This window comes from Apium graveolens, chromosome 3 (genome assembly GCF_009905375.1).
Source record: "Apium graveolens cultivar Ventura chromosome 3, ASM990537v1, whole genome shotgun sequence".
Classification (NCBI taxonomy): Eukaryota; Viridiplantae; Streptophyta; class Magnoliopsida; order Apiales; family Apiaceae; genus Apium; species Apium graveolens.
The window spans coordinates 297,421,449-297,446,518 of NC_133649.1; the positions used below are offsets into that span (position 1 = coordinate 297,421,449).

Here is a 25,070-nt window from a genome sequence, read left to right on the forward strand (position 1 = left end):
CATGACAAAACAGAGATTAATAGTCTTAGATTTTACTCTTTCAACAACCTTGATAAGCTCTGAAAAAACTAGTTTCATTTAACCACTCAAAACCCGGAACATACATCAAGATTCAAGAGAGTTGCACACAAATACATATATATTTTGACAACAAACCATATACACCAAATAGACTCATAACTCAGAAGTACTATATACATATGGGGGCTTATAAAAAATGCTATATGAGTGTGAAGAAGATGATAAATATAAGCAGCCAACAGAGGAAATGAGTAGATCTACACCAGTGCTCCTACAAACTTTACAGCCTTGGACAGGGGACTTTATGCACATTAAGGGGATTTAGGTTTATCCTTAAATCTATGATAATGTTTCGATTAGCGATTTAACAAAGAGGATTCTTGATCAGTGATAAATCTACATCTACAAACTATTTACTTCAAAACCTACACAAAATTGTATGATCCCATTTGAAGATCTTGCTTACATGTAACTTAAAGGGGATATATGACATCTTTCATGGCTGCTGCATGAATTAGAGATTTGGGTTGTGTAGATGCTGTGATGCTGTCCATTTTCTTTCAGGAGCTACAAGCAAGGAACTAAGGCAGCCTTACCGAGTCATATGTAAGCATACTTGCTGTAGGAATTATTATTTGAGCCAGGACTGAAAATGTACAGTTTGTTAAACCCTTCTCTTGCTACCACTACAGAGTTTTTCCTACCTTGTTCAGCATTGAGCTATAAAAGGAACTTAAAATAACGTGCTTGCAATTTTAATATTTAATTCATAAGGGCATGAGGAATATTTAAAATATATAAACTATTTTCCATCTTAAGTTTTATAAAATGATATAGATTTGGTAAGTTTAGTACTATGTACGGGGAGTATGGATGCATGATAGGAATGAGAATCGAAAATGGCAATGGAGGCAGGGTATGAGAATGCGGTAATGGGAATCAGCATGAAATGGAATCCAAATGGGCAATGATTATGATAAGTTTGATCTATACTAGGAAATAAGAATCCTATTGGAACCTCAATACTACAAAAATAAAAATGTATTGCCTCAAAAGTGCAGGAGGAACTGAGAAACAGCAAGTTATAAAGTTGTTCAAACCACAGCTGCTCATCACTCCTATTAATGAAGAAAGAACATCACATCTTAATTAAAATGATTCAATTCCTATCTAAGGTTTCAACATTTCAACAGAAAACAAACTCGTAACTAGAAGATTACAGGTTTCTAAACAATATTCAATGTTTGTTACTAAATCTGATATGATTTTACGTGGGAATAAGGTTATTACCTTCATCTTCATCACTACCAATCCACAACAAACGAACAAAAACTGCAAATACCAAGACAAAGAGCCAACAAACTATATTGTGAACAGACCTCGCATATTCTTCTTTTGGAGCATAGATTTTAAATAAATCAGTTTTGTTTGTGCGAGCCAGATTTTTAGATTTCATTTCATCCGCTGATATAGGAACATATTCAGATGAAGATGCCGATTCTGAGCTACCATAAACCTCTTTTCCATCTTCGCTCTTATTTGCATCACGGTTCATGTTAGGCAAAAAGATATGGTCGTAATTTGATGCAGAGTGACGTGAATATCCATTCTGACTGTACTTTGATGCTGGGCTCCACTCAAATTTGCTTGTGCACGGACTTCTACATCTTCTGTCTTGCTTCCCAGAGACTTCAGAGTTCTCACTATCGTGATCTTGAAGGGAGCACATCAGCTTTCTTGGTGTTTTAAATATGTTGTCATCACTAATTTTGATGCGAGATCGTGATCTCTGCAGCACAAAATGTGATGAATTTATGACCACTGACAGGATTAGTGTTCAATAACAAAATCAAGTTCATTTTGTTCAAATATATTACAATAATTACATAAGAAAAGGACTGTATGACTTATGTTAATATGATAATCTTGGCTGTAGTTTCATGTAATTGATACTTGATTTGGCTCCAGCACAAGGTATACAACAGAAGATGAATCTTCTAATTCTGGGTACAGTTTACATTTTCGTCAAGTAAATTGCATATTACCACCCACAAATCACTTCTTATCCAGTTTCACCACCAAGTCCATAAGCTGGTGGTGTTTAGCCAAGGAAAAAAATTACTAAATTCATTATCATAAGTAGAAATAGAGACCAATTTGAAAAACTGAACAAAGTTCCGTTCAGCTTAAACATGTCGATAGGCGATAGGTCTCAGATCTTATAGTCTTGTCGATATGCAAGTTGGTAAGTTGGCATATGACTAAAAGTCTAAAACACATGCTTAACTGCAGTTTACGTTCTTCATTTTTTATATAGGTACTCCCTAGAAGCCATTTTCACATTGCTTTATTTGCTATATATATTTAAGATAAAAAACGATCTAAATTTTTATGCTGTATGGTCTTTAAATATGAAGTTAGCAAAATGAGTGATAATACCTCAGGGCTAGGAGTAGCACTCCTTATCTTAATTTTTCTTGGACTTCTTTGGGAAAATCCTGCAAATCCATTTGCATAGTCGTCTTTGTTTCCAGAAGATTCGTCATGTTCAGAATGATCAGTTACACTTCTAGGAGTTAACTCTGAAAATATACCATCTTTGAGAGAAACATCCAGACCACCATAATCAAATCTTCTCCAATGTTTCCGGTTTGCACTTCTCCTATCAATAAGAAAATTTTCAGAGGTATAACTGCTGGAGAATGGTGATGTCATGAAAGAATCACATCCAAAAGATGAGTCAATAGCCTGCGATTCTGGTGAAGTAGAAAGAGATGATTGATCTCCAATATCCCAAAAAATTCTCCTTGGGCTGTGACTTCGACAAAAGTTTGATCCACTGTTCGAGCCCATTTCCCTTTCAAATTTTTTCTCTTCCTCGGCAGTAATTTTTCTTGCCACCTGTAATGCCTCATAAGCAGCCCCTTTGACATAAGCCATCTTATCCGACTGACACTTCTCCATCTCCTCCATTATCGGCCCTAGCTCTGAAAATATGCTTTTATGATCCAAGCACTTTATCAGAAAATTCACCATCTGAATAGCTGAAAGCCTTTTCTGAGAATTTCCCTCAGCAATTCCGGCAGTCAAGATCCTTAATCCAGCTCGTATGAACAACCTTGCATACGCTTCGACAACTAGACTATTGCTCTTGGCCAAAGCCATGACTAGTCCGATATGAGAATTAGCCTGCGTAGGTTTGTCCAGAGCTGCAGCAACTCTTTGACAAACCTCATTAACCATCTCATTAGACGCAAAACGCCAATTATCTGAATCTACAAGTGCCTTCAAGCAGAGGGCAGATCCTGACGATAGACTCTCTTGATTGACCAAAAGGGAATCTGAAAGTGGCTTAGCAAGAGAGCAAATAATTTGCCTTTTCTTGTCTTCTGTAGTTGTTGGATCAATTCCATACCGCGCAATTGCTGGAACAACCTTTGAGCAAGCTTGTTGAAGAGCAAATGAAGTGGCACTTGAAGTTAATGTATTAACTACAGTATTCATAATGTTGTCGATCTGAGGAACAATTTTCGGGCCATGAACTCGAGCAAGCACTTCATAAAGAGAAATAGTATATTCCCCGGTAGAACCGGTGACTTTGGTTTCAGAAACCTGAGCAAGAAAGAGAGGAATTGCTTTGGTATCCATCTCCTTAACATAATGTTTCAAAGCTTTCATAGCTGATTTTCTACTATCAGCATCCTTGTCAAGATTTTCCAGTTCTCTCCTCACTACTGGACCAACAGTTCTTCTCATCTGTATATAAAAGCAGACATGTCACACTACAGCCATAAACTGTATGTGTTGTGTACTCAACTGGTCTAATTATCAATATAGCAATATGAAGTAGATTAATTCAAAGGGTTCTTCAAAAATTACAGTAAATCCAAAACAGGGTTCCACACTATTTTATCAGGCAATAAAAAAACAATGTAAAGATAGTCTTGTGACAGTGTGAAAATGTGTGAATGCCAGTCTTATATTCACAATATTATAATCTTAATTAACAAAGAAACAAAAAACTGCATCAAAATCATGGGTACTTGAGCTACACAACATATCAACATTATAAAGATAAGTTTGATATAATTCAAAGGAAAAATCAAGAAAAACAAAGCAAAACATATGCACATGCACGTATTGACAAACATACAAGTGTAAGAACTTAAATGGGTATACGATCTAAAGAAGTAAAAGAAATTGTACCTTTGTCAAAATTGAAATGTGGGGTGGTGTGTATAGCACTTTGAATTCAAATTGTCATCAAGAAGCTGGGCTTGGAATTGTGAGGAGAAAGAAACAGAGAAGAAAAAGGGGTATTGAGAGAGAGTGTGAAAGAGAGAGAGATGGAGAGGGAGGGAGAGAGAGAGATGGACATATATATATAGAGAGAGAGGGAGAGAGAGAGATGGATATATATATATATAGAGAGAGAGATGGATATATATATATAGAGAGAGATGGATATATATATATATAGAGAGAGAGAGGGGGGGGAATTCAAATTTCGAGAAAATGTGTCTGTATTTTAGTGTAACGTAGGTGAAGATAATGAGCTGTCCAATCTGTTTGCAGGGTTCAACTTTGTTTCAAATATTTGTCAAAAATTACCTCGCTATCCCTCTTCTCCCTTTCTCTTTCACCATTTTGCCCCCGTTGAAACTCTACTCTACTCCAAGGAATCTCTCTCCCAATTTTTTTCAAATTTGTAACAGGAGGGAAAAGCTGTCCCGCTTCCAATAATTTAATTACTTAATTAAGTTTCTTTAGTCAAATTTGTCCTATTAATCAATTTCATCGTAAATATTACTAACCAATTTCATTGTCTAAATAACGCTCCTCCTGTTGAATTTTGCAAGTTAGGTACATAAATACAAATTTCGACTTATAAGAACCATATCATATGTATTTATTATCAAGAGTCAAGTTCCCTGTAGATCATATTTTTGTTGGATACACATAGACCGCTGCAACTAATATCTTGTATAAAAACATTGCAAAACATATTATTTTACGAATTATTATCTACAAAGATCATTATTTTATTTAAAATCTTAAAAATCATACAGGTACTACATGTGAACATTACAAAATGTTTTATTCTACGAAACATGTTTAGTTTGCAAAACATTTGTTCAAATTGCTGAACATACACATTATACTTATTAAACTTAAATTATCTTCAACAATTTTAATGAGTTTGTAATATTCGTAAAACATACTTCACAAAATAATATATTTGATAGTGTTTTGATTGCAGAACATAGGTGGTCTCCGAGGTCTCTTTTTATCGTGATCTCCATAGAACTTTTATACTTATTATCAAATATAATCATTAAACAAATCGAGGCACTATAGTATAATTATTGAATAAATTAAAATTTGAAAATTTTGCTTGACAAAAAATAAATATAGTTAATTTCCCAGAGTCATCCTTTGTTCAATAAGTGTGATATGGGTAGGTAAAATCTAAAAACTTCCCAATTATAAATCTAGTTTGATAATTGTATGAAAACCTGAAACTGAATCAAAAGTTGTCAATTGTCGAAAGTGCAAAGGCCAAGGGATAGCTATAATTAATCTGATACAACAGCCACAACCTCACAAGTCCCATGCCAATTTTATCTGATGCAAACCATTGAGATGAGAGGAAAACTGTACCCCTCTACTCCACAATTACAGGCAGTATTTTTCATATTTTTTTGATTTATATATGCGAGTCCACACACAAGCATGGATTATATATGTTGGCAGCATGACACACAAAACTACTGCAGCGGAAGTTGCTTGCAGCTTGGACAAAACCACTTCCCTTTGAACCTTGTCTCCGGTGTGAGCCCAACACACTGGTAATGGAACCATTCGCCTCCTTGGCACTGTCAAAGTATTAAAAACATAACAAATCTGGTAAATGAAGAATTACAAGTAAAACTAGCAAGGCAGTACAATCAAGAAGACAAAACACACTCGACATACAATACTAAAAGTTAATCCTACGTGTTAAATCAAAAGCAATTTCCCGGAGCTTAGAAATTTGACTGTTTATGTTCTTGACCACTAAAATATATTTCTGCTGGTATGAACATATGCACATTCATATTTCAACAGACTACATATAACTGCAAGTATTTTTTAGATATTTTGTAACTAACACTCAACCGGTTTGTGGCAAAAGAGACATTTAATTAGAAGATAAATAAGTAATAAATTTAATGGGAGAGGGGGGCGTACAAAGAAAATTAACAAAGCCTGGTAGTTATATGCATACAAGTCATTCACATCTTCTATAATTATTACATTAGCTAAAAGCATATATGTGAGTGAAGTAAAATCAGAAGGGACTTACATTATCATTGTCACAAGCAATCATATCCCCAAATGATACCTGAATGGTGAAAATTATAATTGTAGATCAATGAATATACTTCAGTGGATTAATGTAAAAACACAAGAAAAATGAATTTAGGCAAGAACCTGATTACAGACACAGTATATTGGTTCATTAGGATCAATAGGTTGATCAATTTCAATAGGGGCATAATCGTTCTTTAGGATGCCTGGAGGCGGCATGAGCTCCAAGTCTCTATCACGTTCTTGTTCCCAATCCCTGTCCATGTAATTAATCTTCCTCCACTGAGGAGCTACATTGACTGATTTCCGCTTTTCAATTTTAGGGACCAAAGGTAATGGAGGAAGGATTGCTGGCTCATCTGGTGATAATTTTCCCTCTGCAAAGCACATAATAAAAACATAAGCCTGGAATGAATTGCACAAGGACCTTATTTTCCTGCTTTTTGTAGTATCTGGCTGATATATGTTCTAACTTATAGAATAGTCACCAAGTAATCTAAAGACACTTTGGCTTCGATTTGACTAATATCTGTTTCATTTCTTGCAGATCTGAATGTTTCAAAGATAGAGCCTATAGAATGAAAAGGTCTAATTCATTCGAAACAGAAAGATAAATATAAGAAGATAATATTAACACAGATGCATCCAGGAAACAAAAACAACTGCACCTTGCTTTAGATCATCTGCAAAGTTTTTCAGATCCTCATCAAGGCGCTTTACATGGCCATCAGTCTGAAAGAAGAAAAATGCAGGTCAACATGTATATCTAGAGTTCAACTTTATGGCCATCAATCTGAAAGAAGAAGAAAAATGCACAAAATTTCATCTGACAACTTAGGCTAGCTACAATATTTTCATGCAATAAAATGGTGTTGGAGTTGGGCACACAATTTAGCAATGAAACAAAATGAGATATGCTAATGAAGTAAGCGAGTAGAGAAAATAGTGAATTACTATTTAAAAGAACTAGTATATAGAATTGGTTACGGAGAAGAGAAAGAAAAAACTTACAAGGTCATATGCTTGGCGTGCCAATAATACCTTCTCGGTGCAGAGGCTCAAAGCATTATTCTGAATCGCCTCTATGTCTTTTTTCAGAGCTAAATCATCATCCTCATAGTTCCCTATCTTGGAGCTATCAGAATCTAGTCCCAAATAGTACCTAGTCTGCTGCTTAGTCTGATTTATCATAGCTTATATCCAAAAATTACATAAATCAGTTAAGGTAAGTTTTTGAAAGTAACAAATTACATAACCGAAAAAAACATTACGATGCAATTAAATAATGCGACGACAAATAAATGTTAGAGGCAGGGAAGAGGCCGACCTTGAGAACGATCATCGAGTTCTCGGACGGTATTAAGAAGCCTCTGGAGCTCAGCAGGAAATGTGCTTGCGTCTACATTGCAAAAATACATATTACACCACAAAACAAATTGATTGAACTATGTCGAACTTAAATTGAAATCATGAGTAATAAACAACAAATATAATATTACAAATACTGTAGACGGTCTGACGTGATATCGGTTGGGAAAATACAACAAAAACATACATATTAGAAACAGAAAAATGATGATAAAAAAGGAGAAGAGTGAATAAAGAGAGTTACAATCCAAGTAGTCGTCGACGAAAACTCCAGTTCTTGCAATAGCCATAATAATGATGATGCCGGATTGAATGGAAGCAAACGTCGTTGTTGGGGTGTTGAGGCTAGGGCTTTTTAAGCTCCGGGATTTATGAATTACTATAAATTACCGCTCCTCGCCAGTTTCACAGATTGATTTTGTGAAAGTCCCCGCTCGCTTCTTCGTACAATCGTACTGCTTAATTGCGCCTTTTTTTATTTTTATTTTTATTATTTACAACATTTGGTCCATCAACTTATCAGAAAAAAAACATTTGGTCCATGCTGGCCAATCAAGCCGAGCCGATTTAACCACGGTCAGGCTCGATTCGAACTCGATTAAAAAAATTCGGGTTTGACCTTGATCTTCGATTTTAAACTCGAATTTCGACTTGTAATAAGTTTAGTTTGATAAAAGTGAGTTCGACTTTAAAACTCGAATAAATTTTACCAAATTAAATAAAAACTCAAAATATGATAAGTTCGCATCAAATTCGATTCGATTAAATATATAAAATATAAATTAAATACTAAGTATTTATATGAATATATAATTATAATAAGAAAGTAAAAAATAATAAAGTATCGATCAGGCTCGCAAACCTAACGAGCTGAGTAATTTAAAACTCAAACTCGGTAAATAATTTAAAAAACTCGAGCTCGGCTCAATTATTACCGGACCGAATTCGAATATTTTATAATTCAAGTAGTTTACAAACGTTTTGACTTGTTTACACACTTAATCTATGCAAATCACGTTTTAATGATTTATGTTTCCATCGACAAATTATTTAAGGGTTGTCATTAATTAGAAAAAAAATTGTTAAAATATTTCGAGAAATCAAATGAATTAAGCTTGACTGAATAATCAAATATTTAAATATGAACTAGAAATCCTTCTATATATAACACACTAGCCACGGGATAAAATTCAAGAGATATTTTATTCATATTTTGAAATGACTAATTGTTAGGTATTGAATGCAACACAGGGGGTGAATGTGTTTCTTGAATTTTTAGCCTTTTTAAAGTTGTTTGGATTGTAGGTGAACAAAGCAGTTAAGATATTGTAGAGATATTGTGTTTATATAATTTATCAATAAGCATAATATTTTCAAAACTCATTTAATTTGTTTTAATTAGGTTGGTCTTGCTACAAATTCTATGTTCTTAAGAAAATAAAAATTCAGCTTTTATCTTGAGAGAATACAAGAAAATCTAGATATGTTTGTTACTTGTGAACTAAGAACCTGTGCATGCTTTATAGACTAGCAACACAGGTTTACAAAACTTGCACTAAAATGTACTAAACTACTTTTTAAAAGCAATCTTATTTTATTTCCATTTCTAGCTTAGCAAATCTATCCAGAATCTTGCAGGTTTGTGACCACCCTTTGTCCAGTTTATCTTGACCCTTGATCTCGTATTCTTCCAGCTACTTTGTAGACTTTTCAATCTAGTGAATAGATCATTTATTGCCTGATAATCTTGAATCCTGAACTTGTCTGCATTCTGAATTTGAGAAGTATGTCGGGATCTCCAGTTTGTTCAATAGAGAAGTGACATCTCGATAAGTATAATGACTAATCGAGATCTTTGAGTTATCTATAGGTATACTTGACTTGTCGAGGTCTCTAGATCCTTGCATACGAAATGACTTGTCGATATGTCTGAGATCTCTACATGTAAAAATGATTTGTCAATATCTCTGAGATCTCTATATACACAATTTGACTTATCGATATCTCTGAAATCTCTATATGAGAAATTGACTTATCGATATCTCCAGTTCTTCAAATCTTCATTTGACTTGTTGATATCTCTGAGTTCTCTACATGCAAAAATGACTTGTCGATATCTCCAATTCTTCACATCTTCATTTGACTTGTTGATATTTCGGAATTCTCTAAAAGTCATTCTGAACTTCTCAAATGACTTCTCGATATAACTTGATCTTCACTAATTGGAAGGTCAAAGGAAGACGTGTTTAACTTTGTGAAGGAGAAAGTGTGGAAACGTATTCAAAGTTAAAATACAAAGTTGTTTCTCGCGCAAGAAAAGCGTCGTGTTTTATTGTTACGATGAGCCGACTGAAAGAATTTGAATTAATTATACCCCAGTTGAGCCGGAGCCCAGCTACCGACCCGAGACACCGACGTTCTTCTAAAAATGGTGGCACAAGCAATACCTTTGTCCTATTATGTGATATATTTCTTACTGCCCAAATCGCTTTGTCATAAAGGATGACGAACGTATATTTTCTAATATTCAGTCTTACTATGCTCTTTTAGTTACTCTATTCTTCACTTTATATATAATTTATTTCAATCTTTTTAATTTTTTTGAAGTCTGACTATATTTTTGTTCTTTATGCTGGTTAAAATTTGTAAATCGGAGTTTGTATCTTGGACATGGGGTTTTTTATGATTTTGATTTTGGATATATGTTATGAATTATGATTAAAATCAATGGGGTGCCCGTTTTGTCTATATAATTTTGTTCTGTTCCATCATATTTATCACTTTAGAACCTGCTTTTATTTTTGTTTTTGCAGAATATTGTTTTACAGGTTAGGTGATTGCTCAATTGTAGAGAAAATGATTGTATTGCAGTGAGAATTCAAGTACAAGGTCAATTTCTTTCACGAATGTTGTTATTTCAAATCTAATATATATAATTTGTAGATTTTGATTTATTGTTTGTTGAGCATACCACGTGTTTGTTATGAGTTCCAAATGAAATTTTTAGTTTATTTTTTTTGTTTAAAAGCGTTATGATTTGGATGAGCAGTGATAAGTAAGGCTTATTCATTTTTGATACATCTCAGTATTTTATATTCTTGTAGTCTAATTATTTAATTGAAATTTTTTGAGGGTTTTTGAATTTTTTATTCTTGTTTAAACTTATTATGATCTTAATGATTGTAAAAAAACAAGACTTGATCAGAATCTTGATGATGTTGTGCTAGATTTGGGATTCTCGCAAAGTTTTATTTATATGTTTTTATGGTGTCAAAAATTATATCGGTACCAAAAATAAATTTGTAGCAGGCTCGAATGGAGAGAGAGTTGGAGAGGTGACAAAACCTTATACTTTTCATTACAAAACCAATAAACCCGGAAAAGATGGATTATTTTGTGAAAGAATTTTTGGGCCTATCAAAAGTGGAATTTGTGCTTGCGGAAATTATCGAGTAATCGGAGATAAAAAAAATACCGGAAATTTTGTGAACAATGCGGGGGAACCACATATTGGATCACTCCAGTGCGGCACAAAGCCGTTTCAAACTTGGAGTGAAAGACTAGACAAGGAAATGGTTACCAATGTTGCACAGTGGATTTGGATCAAAGTACTTTTTACCGCCAGTTTCTATTTTTTATCTAACTCAAAAGTGGAAAGCTCCCAAAAGCCTATAATTTCGATCTACTTCATTATTTTGATCATTTTTTTAACAACAACTATTGACTTTTTAATATTTTCAGTGTTTCTTTGCCTCATTTTTATGTATCCGTTTACATTTGATTCAGTTTTTTTATCAAATATATCTGATCATTTTGCAGGTTGAATTTGACCATACAAGTTATTTTGTTTATGTTTTGAAACAACTTAGCATCGGGTAGCAAAATTGCAGGTACCTTCTTCCTGAGGAATGTCTTTGTGAATCACCTTCAGTGTCTTCTCTTAGTAAGTTAACCAAATTGAATGGTGATTTATTTGCGTGCAAGAGATATTAATGATGTTGCTCACACTTAAATGAATCGAACTTACGGTTGAATGTGCCTCGTTAGGAAATTACGGTTGAATGTGCCTAGTTAAGAACTTACGGTCGAATATGCTTGGTTAGTAACTTACGGTTGAATGTGCTTGGTTAGGCTTTTATAGTTGAATAAATGCAAATTCCACATAATTTAGGGAGAAAAAAAATAATCTGAAAATCAGTCAACTATTGTATGAATGTGTTATGTGTAATAACCCCAAAAATTTTGAACTTTTTTAACCCTTATGAATAGTAATTTTGCTGATTATGCTGAATAAGAAAACTTTTCATGCCACACTATATAGGGGTTCTTCTATTGTTATTCCGAGATCTTATTAGTACTCTATATGTTATATAAGTGTATGTAAAGATCGTCAGAATCCAAATTCGAACACTTTGATTTTTCCCGAAAATCCACCAAATACCGAAAAAATTGAGTATAAGGTAACAGGATAAGAAGGATTTAAATTCAAGGATTATAAGAGAGGATCAAAAAAAGGAATATAATGTATTAAGAAAGGTTAAGGAAACCCAAGTAATAAGATCCTGGGTATGATCCCTCAAACAATAAACGAGAACGAAAGTTAAGCGAACCGTATAGCAGATCAGCGGTCATTAGCCAAGTAATTAGGAGCTAATCAAAGAGGTTAGTGATGATGATGTCATCAAACCAATAAGAAGAGGACAAGCATGGGAAGATGACATAAGAATGATGACCTAAGCATGACCAAAAGGGAAGGAATTGTTGGATGATTGTGAGCCACACAATTTTTACCATGGTAACAACCTAATTAACAAGCAAATCATCACACAAATACCTAGGCAACCAAACAAGAAGCATTTCTTCTCCCCCCTCATTCTTGCTCTCGGCTTTTCCATGAAAAGCAAAGGAAAATTTTCAAAACTCAAGCTACACACCTTCAAAAATCAAGAGGTTTGTTTCTTTAGCTTCCATAATTCATAACTTAGATGAGCCATACGTTTAAGCTCAAGATTCCATATTTAACATAACTAATCAATTCATCAAAGTTCTTGGTGAATAGTGTTTTTAAGAAACTAAATTTGTGTTTTCTTATGTTTTCTTCAAGATCCAAGCTTAGTAGAGATAGTTAGTGGTTATTTAAGGCTTCCTAAGTGATTCTCCACTCTCCAAGGAAGGTATAACCCCTCCAAACCCTAACTTTACTTTGAGTATTAGGTTTGGTTTTGTTTGTTATAGTTCATAAGAGCATGATTCTTGTATGTTTAGAGTTTGGTTGGAATTATAATGATTTTGGGTTATAAATCTTGGTTGTTGGTTGATGAACCTTAAGTATAGTTAGTAGCTCTTGTTGTGATTAAATAAGATGGATAAAACATGAAGTAATGGACTGATTTAATAGGATTTGGATGAAGTTTGGTTGTATGGTTGATTTGTGGTTGAATGATGGTGGAATGGTGTTGATTGGTAGTGGTTTAATATTGAATTGATTGGGTAAAAATTTGGGAATTGCTAAGTTATAGCCGTCGTAATGCCCAATTTTCCTTAGACTATTTTTGTTCTTAACTTCAGGACCCGTGAACTCACTGTTAGGTTTTGACCCTTGCCATGATTAGATAGTTCATGTTACGAGCTTCGTTTTGATATGTGGTATGCTTGAATCCGATGTACGGTTTAGGAGAAACGACTATTTTAAGTAACGGCGTTTCGCGAACGAACCTTTACCCCTCGCCTTACTTTGAAACATTGGTTAAGGACCTTAAATGACTAATTGGATTATGAAACAATTAAGTAAAGTGGATTAGGCAGTTAGTAAGGTACTCGCGAAATAATCGCCTTAAAACTTTTAATGGTTAATTTATTAAAAATGATGGAGCCGAGGGTACTCGAGCGACTTAAGTGAATCGTTAAGCGCAAAAACGGGCGTTAGAGTCTAGTTGGTTAAAGTATAGATTCTTAAGCGACTTTGGTTTAATTGCAACTTATATGTTGTTTATAGGTTACCGGGCTCGTCCCAGGCCTTTTACCACCCCTAGTCGCTCAGGCAAGTTTTCTACCCGTTATACTGTTGTTGTGATATATATATGTATATGTATTATCTTGTGATAAGTGCATGAATGTTATTAGCAAATCTTGCGATATATTGGAGCATGCTGATATGGTATATATGCATGTCTGTTTCGTAATCTTGATATCTAATTGTTGATTCAAATGCTTATAAGTTGCATAATACCTATGCTAGAGATAAGCAGTAGTTGCGTATACCCTTAGTATAGGGGACCCAAAGCTGAACATTTTCTAAACCGGGAGTCGATGTTCCCGAGTATAATATATATATATATATATCAATATATATATATATTGATATAGTTTTCAAAACTATTAATCGAATAAGGTTTATTCGATAACTTTATTTTATTTAATGAATATTATTTTGAATATTCATTCGAGGACTTATGACTCCGTTTATTTTATTTAATGAATATTATTTTGAATATTCATTCGAGGACTTATGACTCCGCTTATTTTGTTAAATAATATTCTTTATTTTATTAAAGAATAATGTTTCGATAATCAAACTTATTTTCGATTATTCAAATAAAGATCGTACTTTCGTATAAGTATATCTTTGGTTATTTATTATTCATTTCAAGTATGAGTTTTAAAACTTCTACTTCAATTATTTTTATAGAGATTATCCTTATGGGAATATTATTTAAATAATAATATTCAGGTATTTTCTAACATATCGGGACTGATTTATTTTATTAAATCAGCATTACTCCAAACATTCTTAAAATATTTTCGAGTCTTCAAAATGATTTTAAAAGTTAGAGCGGATCCCAAAACTCATTTTTATATTTAAGATCTTCCTTTCAAAGGGGATTTAAATACTTGCTCAAAACCTGAGGGATCCGGCTCTGTGGTGTATTTTATATTCGCAACGAGGTTGCTGTTTTGATAAATGAATTGATTACTTACCCAACGTTCGGGAAGTAAGTCCATCTATTGAGTCGGCATAAGCAACATGGGCTCAGTGGCCGTCCATGAAAGTGTAAGTGGCTCAGTGGGAGTCCATCAAATGCGTAAGTGGCTGAGTGGCAGTCCAACATAAGGTCCTATTTCGGCCAGGGTGATGACCAGTGGGGAATTCATCCATCTACTAGTAGAAAAGGTTACTTATTGGTATCTTTTCCTGATAAGCAAGATATCAGATTTATGCCAAGGTTTTCTCCTTTCCAAATTCATTGGATATTGCAACTCTGTTTATAATTTTCATAACAGAGGTTTTCAAGGAGTGTATGAAATGTATATATATATAGGTGTATATATATATCGGGACTTAATGAAGTATCTCGTAACTTCATTTCTTTCAAATGATATTTCAAAGATTGAATCTATTCAAGTCTTATCTTGTAGTCTCATCGGTGTGATGAACTTTTGAAATTGATTATAACTTGAACGGTGGTAGTTCAAATAGTATTTGGAAAAGATATAAGTACATTGGAGTATCTTTTGTTATCCCTAGTGGACTAACAATGAGATTTACAGAAGGGGGGTTGAATGTAAATCTCAAAACTTTTTCAAGTTTTGAGCAGTTTATGAAAGTTGTGTGTTCAAGAAGAACAAGTGTGTGAATTGCTTTAAGCTAATACAGACAGATATATATTCAAGCACAAATGTAAAGAACACAACAGACCTTAAAAACTTTTCTGGTGGATTTGTTGTTCCACCAGAGATGGTATATTAGAAAATCTGTGATTAAACAATGTTGATCACAGCTGCATCCTAGTACAAACTAGATGAATTTTCTCTCAATATTTTTCTAAACAGCTCTGGAAAATCTCACATCTAATTACTAGCTTCTACTTGGTTTATATATTACCAAGTGTACAAGTGAAGAACAATATAAAATACAGTAATAAAATAAGATCTTCACTTGCTTCTTTTCCTGTTCACTCCAGTACTTTGTTGACTATTGCATCTTTGTACTAGAGAAGAACGGCTGCTTTTTCTGTTGTTCCTGAAATTCGGCTACCACATCTCAGTTGTCTCTATCAACCCATGTGCCTCTGTCTGTAGGTACAACTACCCCTTATCAACGGCTAATCATCAGAACATCCGTTGAAGCTTTCATCCGTTGATGCACTCATCCGTTGAAGGATGTTATCTGTTGAAGCTTTCATCCGTTGATGCACTCATCCGTTGAAGGATGTTATCCGTTGATGACTTTATCCGTTGAAGCTTTAGAGACATCCGTTGAAGCTTAGCTTCTCATCCGTTGAAGGTCTTTAAGTCATCCGTTGATACCACTTCACTTATACAAAATTACAAGGCATGAAGTATTTACAATTGGCCTTCCTATCTGCATATCATCTAGTAGTCAACATGACTCATAGTTTCTCTCAACTTCCAAGAATTACATTTTAAATACAGAGACTGAAATATGCTACAACACTAGACTTATTTCTAAGTAAAGCTACACCATCAACGGATAGCCAAAGTGGTCTTATCCGTTGAGGCTACAGACACTAGATTTCTACTTAAGTATTTTGTTAAACATATCATCAAACTAATGCACATACATTCCTAACAATCTCCCCCTATTTATGTCTATAAGAATTGTAGGCATAAATTCAGGGTTAACTTGATGATAACAAAACACTTAACAGATATATGAATTGAAACTAAGTAGAAATTTAAAAATGCTGCAAAAGTGTATGTACTAGGAGATAATTGAAGATTTACAGTGTTTCCAAGGACACTCCTTTAGTCTGAGCAAATCATCTTTTTCTTCTTTGTTCCCTGGTTTTCTTTCCTAGCCTTTTGTCATTTTCCTCAATTTGGAGTTGGAGTTGTCTGAAGAATTCAGCTTCATCTTCAACACTGATATCCAACTTAGATTGCATTTCTTTGAGAGTTTCATTGCTGGCAATCTTGAGTTGGTCTTCAAGTCTGAAAAATCTTCTGACTCCTTTATCATCTCTAAATTCCATCAACCAATGAGGTGATTTGAGAATTTTCATTTCCCTTTCTTGAATGAGTAAAGTCCTGGGTAAAGCATTGGGCTCCCTCCAAGTTTTCCTTATCTTGGCTATCTTGTTGAGAATTTCAGTCTTGGCAGTTCTGGTAAAGCCAGAATCCTTTTGTATAGCTGAATAGACTCTAATCAAGGTAGAGTAGCCTTCATCCAGAATCCTGTGGAGAGGCCATGTTCTTTCCCCAGCTCCTTTATATCTGAACACTAATCTCTCTGGTAACTGTCTGTAGGCAGCTATTCCCCTTACATCCTCCAGCTCATCCAGATAGAGTTCAATGTCTGAAATTTCTTTTATGTCACAGATGTGAACATAATCATCTTTAGAAATGGGTGACTTAGGCTTAGGTTTTTGTTTTTGAGTGAATTTCTTAGAGGTTATGGGAGGTGTAGATTTTGGTTTTCTTTTCTGTTTCTTTGGTAGTGGAAGAGTGGTTAGAAAGGTAGGCAATTTGATAGTGTCCCAATCAATAGGTTCCTCTTTTGGAATGATTAGTTCACCATGGATATTTATTGTGGGATCAGCAACAAGGGGTTCAGGTATGGAAGGTAGTGGTTTAGATATAGATTTGGTTACTTCAGTGTTATCTCCACTCCTTCTATGTGCCTTGACCTTTCTTCTGTTTCCCTTCTGCCATTCCTCTCTTTCTTCCACACTCTCACCAAATATACTCCCTAAAACCTCATCTAGGTTTGTAGTCTTGTCTTCACCCCTGACTTCAATTTCTTTTTCAACTAGACTTGACTTTAGCTGTTGTTCAAGCTTTGCTTGTGCTCTTTTGTCAGCCTTTAATTGCTTGTCTTCTTCCTTCTTGGCTATTGAGAATTTGGGATGTCCTTGCATCACACATATGCTCTTTCCCTCTCTAATGATAATAGCTCTATTTCTCCTTACAGCCTCATCCATGGTCTTTTTGAGATAAGCAATACTTCTGCCTAAAATCTTGTTCTCATCAGCTTTTGGAGAAGGAAAGTCCACTTCTTTTAAAGGATTCTTTGTTGAGTCCTTATTGGATCTTTCATTGGGCTTGAGAATTATAGCTTGTAGCTCTTTGGAAGAAGCTTCTCCAACCTTATGACTCCCTACTGGCATGAGCTCCATGTTGATTGGTTCAATTTTTGTGCTGTATTTCACAGATGTTGATTTGTCTTGTGTAGAACCAAACAACAGTTGCAACCTTTCATCAATTCTCCTCCTTTGCTCTTTCACTTGAATTTCAGCTGCTGCTAGCTGAATCAAATCAATTCCATCAGGCTTGTCCTTGATTTGAATGATTGGAGAAGTAGTGATGGCAGGAACTAGCACTTTAGATATGTTGACTTTTATAGATGGCTCTCCTTCCCCTTCCCTTTTACTCTCCCCCTTTTTGTTATCATCAAGGAGAGGGGTCAAGCCTTGTGCTTTTGCCAGCTGCATTAGGAGACTGGTTTGAGATTGTTGATTGTGAAGAATGGTGGCCACAGAATTTTCAACAACTTGAACTCTGTCTTCTAACTTGGCCAACCATTTTTCAGTAACAGATTCTTTCTTCAATCTCAAAACCAAGTCCTGCAATGTACCATAGGGAATGACTGAATCCAATTTTTCTGAAGTATAGGTTTTCAAGTCAGCAATATCCTTCCTGAGATCATCCATACTCAGATTCTGCTTCACTTGCTGCACCTTCATGAGATGCAGTGAATCCAGGTGAGCTTGAAGGATAGCCTTGATACTTGCATGTGAAGTATTCTGAATGGCCTGTTGAATAGTGTTGATTTGTTTGACTAAAGAGACATTGAATTCCCCTGATCTGTACTCCTTAGTCAAGGCCCATTCAGGTAGATTTGGAATTGAACTAGGGCCTTCATCTCCCCCTAAGTTCATGCTTCCATCAAAAGAAATAGAGTCATCATCATCAGAATTTGCTCCAAATTCCTCAGATGGCTCACCAGCTGTAGAAGGCATTTTGTTAATGGCAGCTTTATCCCTTTGAAGAGATTCTGTTGTGTGCACTAGATGTAGTGACCTTTCTGCTTTCTCATTGCCCTGAGCAGCCAACAGTTGATAGGCTGTCACAGGATGAGTAAAAGTGTCAGCATCCAAGGAAATGTTATCAATTACAGCTTTGTAATGTTGCTGAAATTGTCTTTCCTTTTCAGCATCAACCACAATCATTGACTCATTAGCAATGGCTGGTTCCACCCTTGTATCTACTGTACCTGCTTTTCTCTCTTTTTCTCTATGTTCTTGCATCAGGGGCTCCCCCTGGCTCACACAACTCACTCCCTCACCTTCACCTACTAAGGTGGTACTCCACTCACTTACTTTTGCCATGCTGGAAGAAATAGCATGCATTTTTGAGCTCTCAATCTCTCCTTTTGCCTGGGAGCAACCCGGCCTCTCACTCAAATTGTCACTCCCTTCCCTCAATCCTAAGAGTGATTGCACAGTATTCATGTCTTCTACACTTGGGATTAATTCAGTTATTTGTGTAGAGACTGTCAACGGATGTGGAATATCCGTTGAAGGTGAAACTGATGTTATCAACGGATAACTGCTGTTAAGCTTATCCGTTGAAGAACAACCACTTGTCAACGGATGAGTGATATCCGTTGAAGAAGGAAAAGAAGTTGAAATTGAAAGTGATATAACTGTTGAATCTGTGTAGATTGATTTGAGATGTGGTGACACAGATCCTTCAATTATATCTGAAAGAATTTGCGGGTGATCCAACAAATCATCCAAGAGATGATGATCACCTGTATTTGAGTGGGGCTTCTCCCTGAGTTGTAAAGAGGGAGAATCAGGAATTGATGGGAATAACATATCCACATCCAGAGATGGTGATGAAGTGTTTGGTGATTGATGTGTGATTATTGTGAGAGAATGGGGCTGTGACTCCACATTTATTGGAGTCACATCAAACTGAGTTTGAGAAGGCATAAATACAGATGGATGTATCTGTGCAGTGTGTGCACCCTGTGTAGAAGATTGGGTTCTAGCCTTCTTTCTTCTAATAAAGGCTTTTGTTGGTGAGTGTTTGGCTTTAGTGTCCCTCCCTCGTTTGTTCTGTGTTCCTGGTTTGGAACTATTTTCAATAGTAACATCCTTTTGGGAGGATGCTACTAGGGATGTGCTAGATACCTTTTCAACCACCACAGCTTTTTGAGAAACTGTGGCTTGGCTAGCTTGGGAAGCACTCAACTTTCCTTCCTTATCCTGGGGGTTTCTTTGATGTTCACCCCTCCCCTCACCACTCACACCCTGTTCACTCACCTCAGGGTTAATAGTTGGTGTTACAACTGTTGTCTTTTGAGAAACAACAGAGGTGGATTTCTTTGTCTTTGATTTTGAAAGTTTAGTTTTGGTGACCTTGGTAGAAATCTGTTGGGGCATCACAGATTTCATGGCCACACTAGAAGATAAAGAAATAGAGGGGTTGGAAGAAGTAGGAGTTGTAGAAGCAATTACCTCACCTACCTGAGGTGCATTCATGATTGGTAAATATACCAATGACACACTGCTGTTAAGATCCATTCTCATCAAGTCTGCAAGAACTCTTTTCTCTTGTGCCCAGCACTTGAGTTTATTATTCTCATTGATTATGACTAAACCTTCAGCAACATGGTTAGCCAATAACATAAAGAATCTAGCATAATAGATGTTATTAGGTCTATTAGCTTTGTTACCTAATCTAGTACCTAATTCTAGCATCACATAGTTGCTAAAGTTAAAATACCTATCAGAAATAAGCATATAGAGCATATTAACCAGAGACGAAGTTATGGCATCAAAATTACTAATTTTCCCAGAGAAAACCTTTATAAAGGCATCCCCAAGGAAACTCCATTCTTTCCTAAGGCCTTTTCTTCTAATACTCCCTAAATTAGCAGAGTTAAGAGAATAACCTATGGAATCTAACATGCTGGATACATCACTATCAGTGTGTGGTGTCATGGCATTGTTCTCAGGCAATTTAAAACATGCTTGTAAATCATCACAGTTAATACAGTGAGTTTTACCTTTGAGAGTGAAGGAGATAGTCATATCCATGGAGTTGAACTCAGCAGTTGTCCAAATCTCCTCAACTACTTCACAGAAAATTGTTGGGGCTTCCAGCATTGCATAGCTAAGTTTACAGTTTTTGATGAAGTCCATCATTTTGTGATAGTCTGAGTGGGCTTCATTCTTTTCTACCAAAGCTATGAAATTGTTCTTTTCATAGATGAACCCAGATTGAGACATAATCTTCACGACTGGTGCCATTGTTGTGAGTAGAAATTGCAGAGAATAACTTGAAGTTTTTGCAGAGAGAAAATGGTAAATGCTTGAAATTTTAAGAAAGCGTAAAGTAAAAATGAACAATCAGAAGGACTTATATGCTTTCTCAAATTAATAAGCAAAAATATAAAATAAAGATTTATCAATAAATATGCGTTAGTGATTTGCAGCCGTTTTAAGAATGAACTGTAAGTATTCTAAAAACTACCTTTAAAACCAATACATACAGATGTATGTATGAGTATCAACGGTTAAGAGAATAGAATCAACGGCTGTTAAACACCTGAATCGATTGATGTGACATTTCAACGGATAAGGCAAATTGTCATCCGTTGAAAGGTACTTCAGTTTTATCCGTTGACGGATAAAACTTCCAGAAATGTATTTGTCTTTCGACGGATAATGATTATCCGTTGATAGAGCAATTTTGACTTTCAACGGATAGGGAACATCCGTTGATGGAATAAACTATGTTAAAAGTCAAATTTGTTCTTAGCAACTAATATATTTCAGGCTTCAATTCAAATTGCAATAAAGACATGAATTTTAAGAGTAATTAAGCATACCTAGCTCACTTACCAATCTTGTGAATGTTGATTCATCAAGTGGCTTGGTAAATATGTCAGCAATTTGTTGTTCACTTGGAACAAAATGTAGTTCCACTGTACCATTCATGACATGCTCCCTAATGAAGTGGTACTTGATATCAATGTGCTTGGTCCTTGAGTGCTGCACAGGATTCTCTGTTATGGCTATGGCACTTGTGTTGTCACAAAAGATAGGAATTCTATCAACATGAAGTCCATAGTCAAGGAGTTGGTTCCTCATCCATAACACTTGAGAACAGCAACTTCCAGCAGCAATGTATTCAGCCTCAGCTGTAGAAGTAGAGACTGAATTTTGCTTTTTGCTAAACCATGATACAAGCTTGTTTCCCAGGAATTGGCAGGAGCCTGTTGTACTTTTCCTATCTATTTTGCAACCTGCATAGTCTGCATCTGAATAACCAATTAGATCAAAGCCAGATTCTCTAGGATACCAAATACCTAAATTTGGTGTACCCTTGAGATATCTGAAAATCCTTTTGATAGCAATTAAGTGAGACTCCCTAGGATCAGCTTGGAATCTAGCACATAGACATGTAGCAAACATTATATCTGGTCTGCTAGCAGTTAAATATAAAAGTGAACCAACCATGCCTCTATAACTTGTAATATCCACAGACTTTTCAGTCTTATTTAATTCAAGTTTGGTGGCAGTGGCCATGGGAGTTTTTGCAGATGAACATTCCATTAAGTCAAACTTCTTTAAAAGATCATAAATATATTTAGTTTGACTAATGAAAATTCCATCACTAACTTGTTTAACTTGTAAACCAAGAAAATAGGTTAGTTCTCCCATTAGGCTCATTTCATAATTACTTTGCATTAGCTTAGCAAACTTTTTGCAAAGTTTATCATCTTTAGAGCCAAATATTATGTCATCTACATAAATTTGAACAAGTATACTAGAGCCATTAACATCCCTAAAGAAGAGAGTTTTATCAACAGTACCTCTAGTGAAGTGATTCTCCAAAAGAAATTTTGATAAGGTTTCATACCAGGCTCTAGGTGCTTGCTTCAGTCCATAGAGTGCTTTCAACAGATAATACACATAGTCTGGAAAATTTGGATCTTCAAATCCTGGAGGTTGACTTACATAGACTTCTTCCTCTAATTTCCCATTTAGAAATGCACTCTTGACATCCATTTGATAGACTTTGAAATTGGCATGGGCTGCATGGGCTAGAAATATTCTGATGGCTTCAAGTCTTGCAACAGGAGCATATGTTTCATCAAAATCTATTCCCTCTTGCTGAGAATAGCCTTTAGCAACCAGTCTGGCTTTATTCCTTATGATAATGCCATTTTCATCCATCTTGTTTCTGAATACCCACTTTGTGTCAATAGGACTCTTGTTCTTTGGTTTGGGTACCAGCTTCCATACTTGGTTTCTCTCAAATTGGTTCAGCTCTTCCTGCATAGCTAATATCCAATCTGGATCCAATAGAGCTTCTTCCACTTTCTTAGGTTCCTCCTGAGACAGAAAACTACTATACAGACATTCATCTTGAGTAGCTTTTCTTGTTTGCACTTTAGATGATGCATCACCAATGATCAGTTCGAAGGGATGATTCTTGGTCCATTTCCTTTGTGGTGGAAGATGTGCTCTAGATGAGGTGGCCTCAGTATTGTCATGATGTGAGACAGAGTGTTGACTAGTTGAAACTCCCCCTGTGTTGTTGGTCCTTTGCAGGGAACTTGGAGTTCTATCAACTGATGATGTAAATCGATTATCCGTTGATGAACTATGATCAACGGATGCTTCATTTTGTACTTCAACGGATGATGCACTATGTCTTTCAACGGATACTGCATTGCCTCTATCAACGGATTCAGTATTTTGTGCATTATCCAAGGGCATGTTTTGAATCCCTTTTGAAGTGTCATCTCCATCAGTCTCCTCTTCACTATCATCACAATATATCTCAATGTTGTCAAATTTGAGTCTCTCATTATGTCCCTCATCTGTTAGTCCATCAATCTTTTTATCATCAAACACAACATGCACAGATTTCATAACAATGTTGGTTCTTAGATTGTAGACCCTATAAGATTTTCCAGCTGAGTAACCAACAAATATCCCTTCATCAGCCTTTGCATCAAACTTCCCTTTATAGTCAGATTGATTCCTCAGTATAAAGCATTTACATCCAAAGACATGAAGAAAGTTTAGAGTTGGTTTTCTTCTCTTGAACAACTGATAAGGAGTCATGCCTTTAGCTTGATTGATCAAAGAAATATTCTGAGTGAAGCAGGCACAATTAACAGCTTCAGCCCAGAAATATGTTGGTAACTTTGATTCTTCAAGCATTGTTCTGGCAGCTTCAATTAAAGATCTGTTCTTTCTTTCAACAACCCCATTTTGCTGAGGTGTTCTTGGAGCTGAGAACTCATGCATGATTCCATTTTCTTCACAGAACAGCCTTAATGTCAAATTCTTGAATTCAGTTCCATTGTCACTCCTGATATTTCTAACCTTCAAGTCAGGATGATTGTTGACTTGCCTGATGTGATTGATAATGATTTCACTTGCTTCATCCTTTGATCCAAGAAAATAGACCCATGAGAACTTTGAGAAATCATCTACAATCACTAAGCAATATCTTTTTCTTGCAATAGACAATACATTGACTGGTCCAAACAAATCCATATGTAGCAGCTATAATGGTTCATCAATTGTTGTTTCAAGCTTCTTTTTGAATGATGCTTTCCTTTGTTTGCCTTTCTGACAAGCATCACACAAACCATCCCTTGAGAATTCAACTAGAGGGATTCCTCTAACTAAGTCCTTTTTGACTAGATCATTCATTGTCTTGAAATTCAAGTGAGATAGCTTCTTGTGCCATAGCCAACTTTCAACTGTGCTTGCTTTGCTGAAGAGACAAGTAATGGATTCTGCATCTGTAGAGTTGAAGTCAGCTATGTACACATTTCCTTTTCTAACTCCAGTTAGAACCACTTTGTTGTCTTTCTTACTAGTGACAACACAGGCTTCAGAATTGAAGGAAACTGTATTCCCTCTATCACATAGTTGACTGATGCTCAGTAAATTGTGCTTGAGACCATCAACTAATGCAACTTCATTAATGATGACATTCCTTGTTGAAATCAAGCCATATCCCATAGTAAACCCTTTGCTGTCATCTCCAAAGGTTATGCTAGGGCCAGCTCTCTCCTTGAACTCTGTGAGCAGGGAGAAATCTCCTGTCATGTGTCTTGAACAACCACTGTCCAAGTACCATAGATTTCTTCCATTTCCCTGCACACCATAAAATCAATCAATTTGATTTTGGTACCCAAGTTTCCTTGGGTCCATTCTTGTTAGCCTTTCTCCTAGACTTCATTCCTCCTGCATCTTTAGACTTAGGTAAGTTTGAGTCAACCTTGGTCTTAGATGTAGTTGGTTGAGGTGTAGGGTTAGTCACAGAATCAT

At 35.5% G+C, this 25,070-nt stretch overlaps 2 protein-coding genes across 2 annotated transcripts; both read right to left on the minus strand.

Moving 5' to 3' along the window:
• Positions 1-1,076: 1,076 nt before the first annotated feature.
• LOC141713733 (protein SINE1-like) lies at positions 1,077-4,404 on the minus strand. The gene is made up of 3 exons (XM_074517296.1): positions 4,228-4,404; positions 2,461-3,777; positions 1,077-1,810 (listed from the first exon to the last, which is right to left on the minus strand). The coding sequence occupies exons 2-3, from the start codon at positions 3,775-3,777 to the stop codon at positions 1,289-1,291; spliced, it is 1,839 nt and encodes a 612-aa protein (XP_074373397.1). The 5' UTR covers positions 4,228-4,404; the 3' UTR covers positions 1,077-1,288.
• A 1,184-nt stretch (positions 4,405-5,588) lies between these two features.
• Positions 5,589-8,200, minus strand: LOC141713734 (PHD finger protein ING2-like). Its single transcript, XM_074517297.1, has 7 exons — positions 7,985-8,200; positions 7,700-7,771; positions 7,384-7,565; positions 7,041-7,104; positions 6,496-6,749; positions 6,368-6,406; positions 5,589-5,897 (listed from the first exon to the last, which is right to left on the minus strand). Exons 1-7 carry the CDS (start codon positions 8,028-8,030, stop codon positions 5,790-5,792), a joined length of 765 nt encoding a protein of 254 aa, XP_074373398.1. The 5' UTR covers positions 8,031-8,200; the 3' UTR covers positions 5,589-5,789.
• Between the last annotated feature and the right edge of the window lie 16,870 nt (positions 8,201-25,070).

What these genes read in the sequence shown, in the direction of transcription:
- LOC141713733 (XM_074517296.1), bottom strand. Translation starts at nt 3,777, where the DNA reads ATGAGAAGAACTGTTGGTCCAGTAGTGAGGAGAGAACTGGAAAATCTT. An exon ending in GTGCTACTCCTAGCCCTGAG is followed by an intron (nt 1,811 to 2,460) that starts GTATTATCACTC and finishes TTTGTGCTGCAG; the next exon opens with AGATCACGATCTCGCATCAA.
- LOC141713734 (XM_074517297.1), bottom strand. Translation starts at nt 8,030, where the DNA reads ATGGCTATTGCAAGAACTGGAGTTTTCGTCGACGACTACTTGGATT. An exon ending in CACGCCAAGCATATGACCTT is followed by an intron (nt 7,105 to 7,383) that starts GTAAGTTTTTTC and finishes TTCTTCTTTCAG; the next exon opens with ACTGATGGCCATGTAAAGCG. An exon ending in TATACTGTGTCTGTAATCAG is followed by an intron (nt 6,407 to 6,495) that starts GTTCTTGCCTAA and finishes TTCACCATTCAG; the next exon opens with GTATCATTTGGGGATATGAT.